This window comes from Gopherus evgoodei, chromosome 1, assembly GCF_007399415.2.
Source record: "Gopherus evgoodei ecotype Sinaloan lineage chromosome 1, rGopEvg1_v1.p, whole genome shotgun sequence".
Classification (NCBI taxonomy): Eukaryota; Metazoa; Chordata; order Testudines; family Testudinidae; genus Gopherus; species Gopherus evgoodei.
The window spans coordinates 43456463-43468862 of NC_044322.1; the positions used below are offsets into that span (position 1 = coordinate 43456463).

General features: G+C 44.8%; 1 protein-coding gene across 1 annotated transcript in view; it reads right to left on the reverse strand.

Annotated features, from left to right (window-relative positions):
* The window catches only part of KATNAL1 (katanin catalytic subunit A1 like 1), a 57569-nt gene that overhangs the window by 11610 nt on the left and 33559 nt on the right, over positions 1 to 12400 (reverse strand). Inside the window, exons 5-7 of the mRNA XM_030562880.1 lie at positions 6442 to 6569; positions 3210 to 3315; positions 325 to 483 (exon numbers count right to left, since the gene is read on the reverse strand). Coding sequence (XP_030418740.1) covers positions 325 to 483; positions 3210 to 3315; positions 6442 to 6569 — 393 coding nt within the window. The remainder of the gene's footprint in view (positions 1 to 324; positions 484 to 3209; positions 3316 to 6441; positions 6570 to 12400) is intronic.

Sequence of the window (12400 nt, forward strand, 5' to 3'; positions counted from 1 at the left end):
ATGGCGTATCTGCACACACACATAGTACAGTTCCTGGGGTGAGATTGTGTGTAAGTATTTCTCAGCTGCAGTTCAGGATCTGGCCCTTGATTTTCACAAACCAATCTTCAGCTTGGAACAGAGAAAATAGATGAAACACATTTTGCTTCTAGAGACAAGGGTAATTTACTCCCCAATCCTCAAATAGCCATCAAGAAGGGTCTGCTATATAAGCGTGCACACCCATCCACTGGATTGGTTTTAGGGATAATGAATTCAATCCTGCAACAATGTGCTGGGAGCGGCTGGATAAACCAACAAAGGTCCCTAGCATCGAGGACTTACCATTTCAAACAACAGGCGGACTAGCTTCTCAGACTCGCCCCTGTATTTGGACGTCAGAGTGGAGGAGGAAACATTGAAGAATGTTGTCCCACATTCCGTAGCAACGGCTTTTGCTAGCATGGTTTTGCCAGTCCCAGGGGGGCCAACCATCAGAACACCCTAAAATTCCATACAGAGTAATAAATAAATGACAAGAAGAGACATCCAAATTCAGCCCTGATGTAAGCAAAATGCTAATCCACGGCAATCAGCTGAGATGCACTAGGTCTAAATGTGACCCAAGGTCTGCATTTTAATTGCCTAAAAACATATCCCTGGGCCTGCTTTTTGTTTCCAAGCACTTGTTTCACTAAAACCATTAATTGTATAGGTGGATTTCTCATGTTATTTATTCTTACTAAGATACTTACATGCCCCCCCATTACCACAGTATCTGAGTGTCCCAAAATCTACTGTATTTATGCTCATAGCACCCCCTATCAGGTAGGGAAGGACTATTATCCCCGCTATATAGAGAGGAAACTGAAATACAGACAGGCTAAGTGACTTGTCCAAGGTCACACAGGAAGTCCATGGCACAGCAGGGAAATGAACCCAGTTCTCCCAAGTACCAGGCAAGAGGCCTGACCATCCTTCCATCTCCCATTCAGGTAAAAGAGAGGGCAAAGTGGGAGAGAACTAGTCTCCTCTACATCAGTGCCTGTTTGGTTCACCAAAGTGTAAAAGACATTACGGCTGGAAAGACAAAGTTCTCAGGGGCCAAACTAGGTATCCATGCTGGGGCTTGCTAATTGTCTTGACTGTGAAAAAAGGCATTAGTTTTTAAATGGCCTCTCATGGCAAGAGTTCCTGAAAATGAGTGGTGGCAATGACCATTTCCCCTTCTGTAGTAAAGTTAGTACTGCCCCAAGATAGGGAGTAATACTTGATAATTAATTAATTACTTTAAATAAATTTATCAAGACACTTTGAAAATCTGCTTTCCAAACTGTGGGCCTCCCTCAGCCATCGTGGTAATGAACGACACAATGTTTTCCCCATCCAGCAAGGGACAAGACGAAATATGGAAACGCCAAATGCTTTGCTGTCGCGAATATGGTAGCTTTCTGGGCAGCTTTCTTTTACAAACGCAAGATATGATTTCATACTAAACAAGAGCGTACTAAGGTAAAGTCAGACTGTGTTTCAAGGGTAATCAAATTAGCTGGAATTAGATTTGCACATCATGATGTGCTTTGCAATTAATATCTTACATAAAATACCACAACAATAAAATATCTGTTAAATGCAACCCATGCTGCAAATTACATTTTGTCTGTTCTACACAAAATTTAATGCAAGGAGCACAAAGAATGACATGGAAGAGATCTATAAAAACAAATCAACCGGGAATACAATTATTCAAAAATGTTTTCCCCGTTTTCATCAAGAGCAATAGCCTCTCTGTGCCTACATTTTCTATTAACCATTAATACCTTTATTGTCATTTAACACTTAGGTATTGCAAGCTCCCACAGACATTCATCGGTAAATTAAATTACAAATAATCACATTCCTTCCAGAGAGCTGACAATCCTTTATAAGGATGCCCAAGTTATCCTAAACTCCAAGGCAGCAACTATAAGAGATAAATGGACTCCTGTTACACAAGTTCATCCAATCATTGTCTACACTGGAATGTTAGTCCCTGCTAGAATTGCACCCTTAGGGTACACCTACACTACCTGCTGGATTAGCGGGTAGCGATCGATCTATCAGGGATCGATTTATCGTGTGTAGTGCAGACGTGATAAATCAAACCCTGATTGCTCTCCCGTCAACTACTGAACTCCAGCTCGGCAAGAGGTGGAAGCAAAGTTGACGGGGGAGCAGCGGCCGTTGCTCCCGCACCTTGAGGATGCAAAGTAAGCGATTCTAAGTCGATCTAAGATATGTCAACTTCGCTACGCTATTCTCGAAGCTGAAGTTGCATATCTTAGACTGATTCCCCCCCAGTGTAGACCAGGCTTTGCACCAATCCTAGTGTTTCCCAATAAGAAGCTAATATGCACTGCAGGGAGTAAGTGGTTTGATGAAATCACTGCAGGGTTATTTCCTGTAGTTATAACTACCACTAGTGGAGCAGTGGGATGCCCAACTAAAGACAGGACCCTCTTGGCACAAACACAGGTCTGAGAAAGGCAACATCTGCTCTTGGATGTTCAGAAAGTGATGGCTGCAAATGCACGACACCTATATTTAGTCAGGAAGAGTGCTGGCCTACGAGCACCAATGGGTTTAGGAGGGAAGAGGGACCGCGCACTCCTCACACAGGTCTCTAGTATGTGGAGGAGCTCAGGCACATTAGCCTGCTTAGAGAGGGTTAACAGCCACATACTGTCTGCTTCTCTCACAGGGCAATGTGAAGAAGAAAAGCTCCAGTCATGAAAGGGAAGCCACAATCCCACTCTAACTACTAACTGGTTAGGTATTTAGAACAAGTACGTGCTTAAGTTCCTGGTGCCCTGTGCAGCTGCGTGCTGGCTCCAGCCCCTGCTCCAGCTCTTCCCCAGGCCTCTGCCCCTGCTCCACCCCAGCCCTACCTTTTCCCACCCCAGCCCCACCCCGAATCCCCTGAAGATTGCAGCCAGCCCCAACCCTGCACTCACTGCATGGTAAGTGGAGCAACCCGGCCCCAGTCTGCTCCGCTCCCCTGGCTCACAGCTGTGGGTCAGCTCCCCTTCTCCCCCACTCCTCCCTCGTGAAGGCCTGGGGCGCCACACTCCTCCCTGCCCCCTGTGGGGGGGTGGCTGCGCAGGGCACCGAAATAGCTAGGGACAGCCCTGCAACTTGGCATGCATGAATGTGCTGTGACCAGTCCCCAGAACATGGTCGTACATTCTCACCTTCCACGGCCTTCTAATCCCTTTGAAAAAATCAGGCATCCACATCGGCAGAACAACTGCTTCCCTTAATAATTTCTTGGCTTCTTCCAAATCCGCTATGTCATCCCTGCAAAAGACCAGCTCAAATTTACAAAGCATATCATTTCACTTTGTTTTTAAGCCATGAAAAACAAAAAAAAGTATTGTATTTACCACTATCCTTTTTATTATGCCAGTATGTTCCTTTTGAGAACATTGCTATCAATCTGTGGCCTTACATTGACCTCTCCTATAAAAGGCAGCAAAAAATTACTTTCAGCTAAGGTTACTATGGTACTCAATTAAAAATGGTTTGGGCTCACGTGATCATCAGGGGTCCTATTTTTCCATGTTAAAATAATTCCAAACTCTCTAATAAAGAATCAAATATCCGTGTTTTTCCATGATTAAAATGAAACACTGAACTAGCCTCAGTACATATAGGTATCAGTTGAACACAATGTTTTACTGATATACAGTAGAATCCCATTTAGCCAAGCCTCCATTATCTGGCTCTTCATATTAACCGAACCACCAGCAGCCTGGGATCGAAATAAGGGTAGAAAGCTCTTGCCAATTCTCTTGATTATCTGATCTGGCCCCGTGGTCCCAATTAGATCAGAAACAGTGTTCCACTGTAAATTTAAAGTGCATCCAAAAATCAATCACAAGAGGGGGAGGTTGCACACATTGAGAAAGTGACACTGATACTTTCAGTAAAATTTAGTTAATAGTTAATATATATTTTTATTTTTTCACAAAATGTAAAAACTAAAGATTCTCTGTAAAAATGCAAAATCCATGTTTTTCCTCATTTTTCCCCGTTGCAAATGGATTTCTAGGATCCCTGGTGATCATTGAAACAATACTTTTAATGTTCTCTGGGGTGCAGTTAGGCTTTGGAGTAGGTACTCGTAATGGACATTTTGCATATCACACTAGTTAAGAACAGAGGTGAAAGTAAGCTGGTACGGACCGGTAAGAAAAGGAGACAGACTGAGGGAAGAAGAGAGAAGCCTGCTCCCTGCATAAGAATAGTTTAAACTCAGCTGTTCCCTGATGGTTCAGCCCCCAGGGCTAGGTTTCTGGCATCCTTGTTAATTTCACTCACAGTAGCTGGGGGGAGGGGGTCGAGGGGAGGGTGTGCTTGACCATGGCAGGGGCAGTGCTTTTCTGCCCCTGGGATGAGGGGATCTCTCCAATACTAATATACACAACAAATACAAGCATTTGATTGCACAGCTTAAATCCAGAGCTAATAAAAGCAGGTGGAAGGGGAAAACCTCACTGTCACATTGGTTTCTCGTCTCCTCCCTCCCCCTCCTCCAGCCAGGCTGCAGACAAGGATCTGCATTCCTCCCCCACCCCAGCAGGGGTTCTCCTCTAGGCCCTAGCTTGCAGTAGGGAGACTGGCTGAGATGCCTGCTGCTGCTGCTGCCTGCAAAGAACAGTTTAAACTCAGCTATTCCCTGTGCAGTTCAGTGCCCAGAGTTAGGAGCCGTGTCTGGCATCCTTGTTAATTTCACTTCCAGTTGTTTTTGGGTGTGTGTGACCATGGCAGAGGCAGTTCTTTTCTGCCCCTGGGATAAGGGGATCTCCTAAACACAAACAAAATCAGGAACCATTCCCAAGTTCAAATCTATCCCATTCCCTCCCCAGCAGAGGATCATGGTTGTGATGTCCAAACTGCTTGCAGATCCTCTTTGAAATGTTACTGTTTAAAAAAAACAAACAAACACAAAAAACATGAAGAATATGGCGGAAAGATGTGTCACGATGATTAGGGTTTATTTTGGGCAAAGCAATTTTGCTAAAGCAACTAAAGATTCACAGGGAAAGCAAATAGCCCCCATCGACAAAACCACAAAGGGATTGGAGGGGAAAACTGAATATTCGGGGAAATTATTATGCCTCCTTTGAAAGAAATGGTAGTTTTCATTCCAATCCACCCTCTTTATATATTGATTTAAATACCTGAAATGTCCTTAGGAAATCGGGTGCAATCTCAGATCTCTTTTTGTTTTGTCCTGCCTGTAGAGTGCAGAGGCGGAAATGGACAAAACTTTCTCTAAATCTCTTGTATATTTCATGAAGGCTATTCCAGTTGTCCTTCATTCACCCCTGACTCTCCCCCCTCGCCCGCCCGCTCCCTCCCTGGCTGGCTGGCTGTGGTTTTTGCCTTGGTTACTTACTCCTTGGCAGACCCAGCCCAGCGGCACCTGCTGGCTCTCTGCAGGTAGCAGCCCACAGGGGCCGGTTGCTGGGGTCACCGCTGGTCGGTGGCAGGCTGCAGCTGCATTGTTTGTGACACATTGATACACATACATATTGTATGTATTACTATCCCGTGGGGAGGGTGCCGGTGCCCTTTTGAGGGGTGGGGGAACAGGGGAGACAATATTTCTGCTGCTCCAGAAGTGAAAGTAAGCCGGTCTGGGCCAGTAAGCCGTGTTGGAACGCATCGACTTCTGCAGTGGGGATTGAAAGGGCTCTGGACTGCCTGCAGCTGTGGGCAGCCCAAAGCCCTAAATCCCGGCCGTGGCTCCACCAGCCAGGCTGGGGCCGGGATTTAAAGGGCTCAGAGCTCCCCACAGCTGCGGGCAGCCCAGAGCCCTTTGAATCCCGGCCGCAGCTGAGATATAAATGGCTCAGAGCTCCCCACCGCTGCAGGCAGTCCAGAGCCCTTTGAATCCCAACCACGGCTCTGGCAGCCGGGCTGGGGCCAGGATTTAAAGGGCTCCGGGCTTCCCTCAGTGGCAGGAGCTCTGGGCCCTTTAAATCCCTGCCCCAGCCCCGCAAAGCTTGGGATTCCCCCTGGCGGCCGGAGCACCGGGCCCTTTAATTTGCCCTTGAGCCCCGGGGGGCTCCTAGTCACCTCTGCAGCTGGGAATCCCTGGTTGATTTAAAGGCTCCAGGTCTCCCAGCCACAGCTGATTCCCCAGGGCCTTTAAATCTTGAAAGGCCACGCCCCCCTCAGGACTCCAGCAGTACTGATAAGTCCTGTAAATTACTTTCACCCCTGGTTAAGAATGAAAGTCTTACTCAGCAATCAAATTAGTATGCGATTAGAATCAGAAGCCCTTGTTTGCCCTATTTGGAAAGTCATGGTTGTTTGCCATTTTAAAAGAGTTAAGATCCCATCCCAATTTAATGAGAGGACATGCTCTTTCCCCTCCAATCTGGTTAAAGAATTTAACTGAGAAAATCCTCATACCAATGAATGCTTGGATTTCTTGATACAATGTCCCTTTCCAGTGCTTCAACCAGGTCTTTATCATATCCTGCTCCATCAAATTTCTGAATTTCCCCATCACCAGCACCTTCCTGTGGAATTTTCTTTCCCTAGGAACAATAAGAAATCACAGGAGTCTATAATGAAATTTTTACTTTCAACAGCTCCAAGATTTGAATCAGAGTAAAACTGTTCAGTTGCTACTATGTTTAAGCCAAGAGAAATTTCAGATTTTTACACAGAACTGTGGGCTGTCTCATTCCTCCGACAGCTAAGGAAGCACATTTTATCTCCACAGCCTCCAGATACTTGTCACTATCGCCAGTCCAACAGAAAGTGCTACAGAGTCACACGTCTTTCTAAAGGAGTGTTACCTTGATCCCCAAATCCAAAAATTAGTTTAAAATGTTGGGTTTTTTAATTTACAAACTAGACTCTAGTAGCAATAAGTCACTCTTTAGATTACCAGCACACTTCTTGTAATGTTCAACACACGAGGCAGATGCAGCACGCGCCTATCTGTGCATACTCTGTCGTGACGTAATGCTATATTAGATCCTGGCTTAGGACAAGTTTGTCCAAAGGTGCATTTTGATTGGCTAGCTGGGCCAGGTGATACTACATCTGCCAGGCCAGCTGGTACTAATATACATCCAGACCCTACCACCACCACCACCACCAAAAAATATATTTTTAAATCCCTATACCTGTTCTCTTTCATGGGAGAAATAAGATTTTTTTCTGCCTGGTTTTTAATGGATATATATTTTATTTATTTATTTCAATATAGTCAGGACATAAAGAAAAGGTCTTCCCTGCTTGGCTGTGTCTCTTCCCCCAACTCCAACAATTGTCTATTTCCTATTCCCTTTCTCTGTCTCACAAGCCAAGCCCACACACTGTCGGGACACTTTAAAGTTCATTTAAAGGACTGCATTAGGAGCCCTAAAGTAGGGTTGTCAAGTGTCTAGGGTTGCCAGTCCTCCAGGATTGGCCTGGAGTCTCCCAAAATTGGCACAGATCTCCCAGTGACTATTGAAAGCAATCTGGGAAATTTTAATAGGATATTTTAAGAAAATGACATTACATCATACTGGGAAAAAGCCTTCTGGGACAACTTCGGTCAGAGTTGGCAACCCTTTTTGACTGGAAAATCCAGTTACTGTGGGTGGGGGTGCGGGGAGGAGTGGCAGCCTATCGCCCCTTTGAGGAGCATGGTTTGCAGGGCTGCGGCGGCAGACAGAGTGTGGGGGCCCATAGCAAATGGCGTAAGGGGTCCCAGTGGACACAGAATGCTCCACATGAGAGAAGGAATGTAAGCTGCCCCACCAGCCAGCTCTTCCCCTGGCCACGCTAAGGCTCAAGTGAGCGGAGAAGGGGGCTGCTAGGCGAGCCGTGCAGAAGGAGGCGGTGGAGGCGGGAGGCTGCCTTGCAGGACTGCTGCGTCCTAGCTCGCCAGCAAGGCTGCCTGGCTGTTCCCACACAGCCGCAGTGTTCTGCTACCTGAATTCCCAGGTGGTCTGTTGGAGCTGGGGTTTGCAAGTCTCTTGGGCAACTCACTCTGGGGCGGAGGGGGAAAGCAACAAGCAACGGGGGTAGAAGAGCCTGGGAGAAGAAGTGGAACGGGGCATCCAGTTTTCAGAAACTAGAAAGTTGGCAATGCTACATTTCAGCCTCATTATTGTTTTTATTAAAGGAGCATCCGGTGTGTTCAGAACTGTTCCAAAATTGGAAAAAACAACCTCAGCCCCAAACTGATCATAAACTCCAAAGTTAGTAATTTCACAGCTCTGTTGATCTTATGGGTGAAGCAACATCTTCTGTTTGAAGCAACACTTCCAGTTCTCTTCCTCTGACACTTCAGCAGGAAACTACTTCCCCTCCCAGCCCCACAGCAGGATTAAGTGGAGCCTGAGGAGCAAGCAGCTGCATTGCTTTTAACTGAACTAAGCTAAATTGGTAGCTGGTTTAGAGCTCCTAACACAGCCTCTGCATATCCCAACTGCCTCAGAAAAGCAGCCTATGGGAAAATGGTCAGAGGCAGCATAGGAAGAGGGAGCCAGAGAGACAAACGAGCTAGCAGAGGAGAAAGGGGCAGTTAATAATGGCCCTTCCCTTTGCCCATTAACCCACATGCTCTTCAGGGAACAGTCTGTGCTCTTCTAGCTTCTTTCAACTCTCACTTTTATTACAAAGCTGAATCCATAATAGCAAGCAAGTTGAAAGCTGCACTGGGACCAGAAACTTCTGTCAAAATGACACAGTCATGAAGAAAAGGAACAATGCGAAGGGACCCATAGGATTGAAAAGATTTTAAAAGACAGAGTTATCTACCTATCTATAAAGGCAACAATAAGAACGGAATTCACAGTAACAAAAAGGTGTTTGCAGACTCTCTCTGATATTGAATTCTCTCTTATCCCCCTATAATGAGCTAGGGTTTTTTGTTTTATTTTTACAGTGGAAGGATTTGCTGATTTTAACAGGATTTTTAAATTGAAACAAAATTAAGCCAAGCTTTAATAGCAATAAGCCAGGGAATGTTTCAATAGGCTATTAGTGCACTGCAAGGTGACAGAAAGCAGCAGGGCTGAACAATATAGCTGACGTGTGCTCCAACATTTGGGCAAACCAGAGTGTAGGTTATTGCTATGCAAACAGATGGTACACAAATAAACAAAATACTGCAGAAGATAATGTGAGATGTACGTAGTGAAAACAAAAAATGGACAACGCCAGAGAACCATCCACCTAGCTGCTGCGTGCTGGGAGCATGCCAACAACTGGATTTATCCACTTGCACTAAGACCATTACATAACCATGTAATTACTACAAACAACCAGAGGGTGGCAGCATAAAAGGAAAAGCCTGAACAAAAGGATTTGTACGGATACTACAAGTACTGTCTGAAAATAACTGCATAAGTAAATCAATCTTATGCTAAATAAAAATAAAATATAAGAATGCTACAAAAGCAGCAAAGAATCCTGTGGCACCTTATAGACTAACAGACGTTTTGGAACATGAGCATCTGAAGAAGTGGGTATTCACCCACGAAAGCTCATGCTCCAAAACGTCTGTTAGTCTATAAGGTACCACAGGATTCTTTGCTGCTTTTACAGATCCAGACTAACACGGCTACCCCTCTGATACAAGAATACTACAGGCTCTTATTGCCACTTCATGGTACTCTCACACACAGCTTTCACAAGTTAGCTTGTTATGCTCAAAGAGTGCCTTCTCAATTGTATTCATTCATTTATATGATAAATCATTTTTATATACTCAACAATCACATCTGACAATTTGCCTCCACAGCAGAGAGTATTTTTTAAACAGTGTCATGTTATAAACACTCTGTTCTGACATAACTTATTTGAATTTCCTGCAGCCATTGAGTTAGTTTCGAACTAAATGCCATTTTGCAGACATTTTGACAATCTTAGTCCTGGTGAAAAAAAGAGGTTACTTCCTGTAACTGGAGGTTCTTCGAGACTGTGGTCCCTATTTATATTCCATATATTTCATTGGTGTGCATGTGCGCCGTGAACCTGAGACTGAAAGTGTTTCTTAGCAGTGTCTGTTGACTTGCACAAGTGTAGTGCATCCCCTCATGCTCGCAGCCAAGGATATAAAAGGTTGGGTGGGTCGATGCCTCACCAGGGTCCCTCTTACTGTTGTGCAGTCTCGTCTGCAGCAGAGGATTTGAGGGTGAGTATTGGAATATAAATAGGGACCACATATTTCAAAGAACCTCCAGTTACAGGTAAGTAACTTTCTCTTCTTCTGCAAGTGAAAGTCCCTATACGTATGCCACATGTGATTAGTGAGCAGCGAGGAAGTGCAGTCTGCAGTACTGCTTGGCCTACAGCAGCCTCCGTACCTGTCGTGTGTGCGATGGCTTAGTGGGCCGTGAACATGTGGATGGAGTGCCAGGTAGCTGCACTACAGATCTCATGCCATGAGATGTCCACGAGGCAAGCCAATGTGGATGCTTATGCTTGTGTAGAGTGCGCTGTAACTCCATCAGGTGAGGGAATGTTGGATTGTGTGTAGCATTCGCAGATGCACCCAGAGACCGAATTGGAGATTCATTAGGAGAAGAGGGTTTGGCCCTTGGATCAGTGAGCAATGGCCACAAATAGTTTTGGTGATGTGCAAAAGGAGCAAGTCCTGTGGAGGTAAAATGTCAATGCCCAGTAGACATCAAGGGAGTGCAAGACCCTGTCCGCATGGGAGGCATCTGGTTTGGGGCAGAAAACAGGTAGGTAGATGCACTAATTTAGGTGGAACCTCGATGCTACTTTTGGGAGGAATTTAGGGTGTAGCCGTAAGGGCACTTTGTCCTTGTGGAATACAGTGTAAGGGAGGTCTGTGATCATGCCGCCAGTTCACTGACATGTCAAACTGAGGTAATAGCTACCAAGAATATCACCTTCATGGAAAGGTGGGAGAGGGAACACATTGCCAGCGGCTCTGTGGGAGCAGAGATAATGAGATTAAGGTTCCTCAGGGATTTGGGCTTGAATACTGGCGGGAAGGTATCGAGTAAACCAGGGGTAGGCAACCTATGGCACGGGTGCCGAAGGTGGCATGCGAGCTGATTTTCAGTGGCATTCACACTGCCCAGGTCCTGGCCACCAGTCCGGGGGGCTCTGCATTTTAATTTAATTTTAAATGAAGCTTCTTAAACATTCTGAAACCTTATTTACTTTACATACAACAATAGTTTAGTTATATATTATAGACTTATAGAAAAAGACCTTCTAAAAAGGTTTACAATGTATTATTGGCACATGAAACCTTAAATTAAAGTGAATAAATGAAGACTCGGCACGCTGCTTCTGAAAGATTGCTGACCCCTGGAGTAAACCCTTCATGAAACGGACAGTGGTAGAGGGTGTAACAAAATAAAAATGAAATCAGTGTTTATCCAATAAACAATGGAAAGACACTGGAAATGGTTACTTAAGGGCTCGTCTACATGGAGCAATGATGAGGACAACAGGGGTGTAATTTCTAAAGCACACGAATGTGTTGCACATTAATTGGTCTGTTTAAACCTGCTGGTGCACACTAAAAGTTCCCTTATGCACTTAACCATAGTGCTGTTTGAAACAGTACTACATTAAAGTTCACTAGGGAACATTACAGAGAGATTATGCATTATATAACGTATTGTGATGCTTAATGTACATTACATACATTACTCATTACAGAATATATAAAGAGAGCCCTGAAAAATCCTGATTCTTTGGACACTACATAAAACTCAGAAATTGCTAAAAAAGAAACTCCAAAAAATGAAATGAATAAACCCTCAAAAATAGAAGCTCTGCCAAATTGACTCTCAAGCTGTAGAACAGGACATTTTATTACTTATCTACACCTGAAATAAAAGAAGATTTAAAATATTTACAGTTTTCACATGCAACAAAATGATCAATAATAGTTACAAATAAGCCCAATTCTGAAGCCCTTACTTGGGTGATTAATCACTAGTCTTGCAAGTAGCTCCATTATTAATGTAAATGGAATTACTCATAGATTTAAGGATTAGTTGCCCAAATAAGGGTTGAGTTACACATTCGTGAGTGGTTCTGAATACTTTTCCAGGCATAACAGCATCTCCTTTTGTAGCATTAGGTTGGTAGAACCACTCTGCATAACTCTGGTGGCTTCCCTATTAGAAGACACTAATCTAATTTTCAGAGTACTCCCAAACATCCTCCTAGAGCATACATGGGGCATTGCACAACCTTAGGGTATGGCTACACTTACAGCCGTACAGCGCTGCCGCAGTAGCACTCCCATGGCAGTGCTTTGAAGTGCGAGTGTGGTCGCAGCGGCAGCACTGGGAGAGAGCTATCCCAGCGCTGCAGGTACTCCACCTCCCGTGGGGATTAGCTCCCAGCGCTGCGGCAACGTTTACACTGGCGC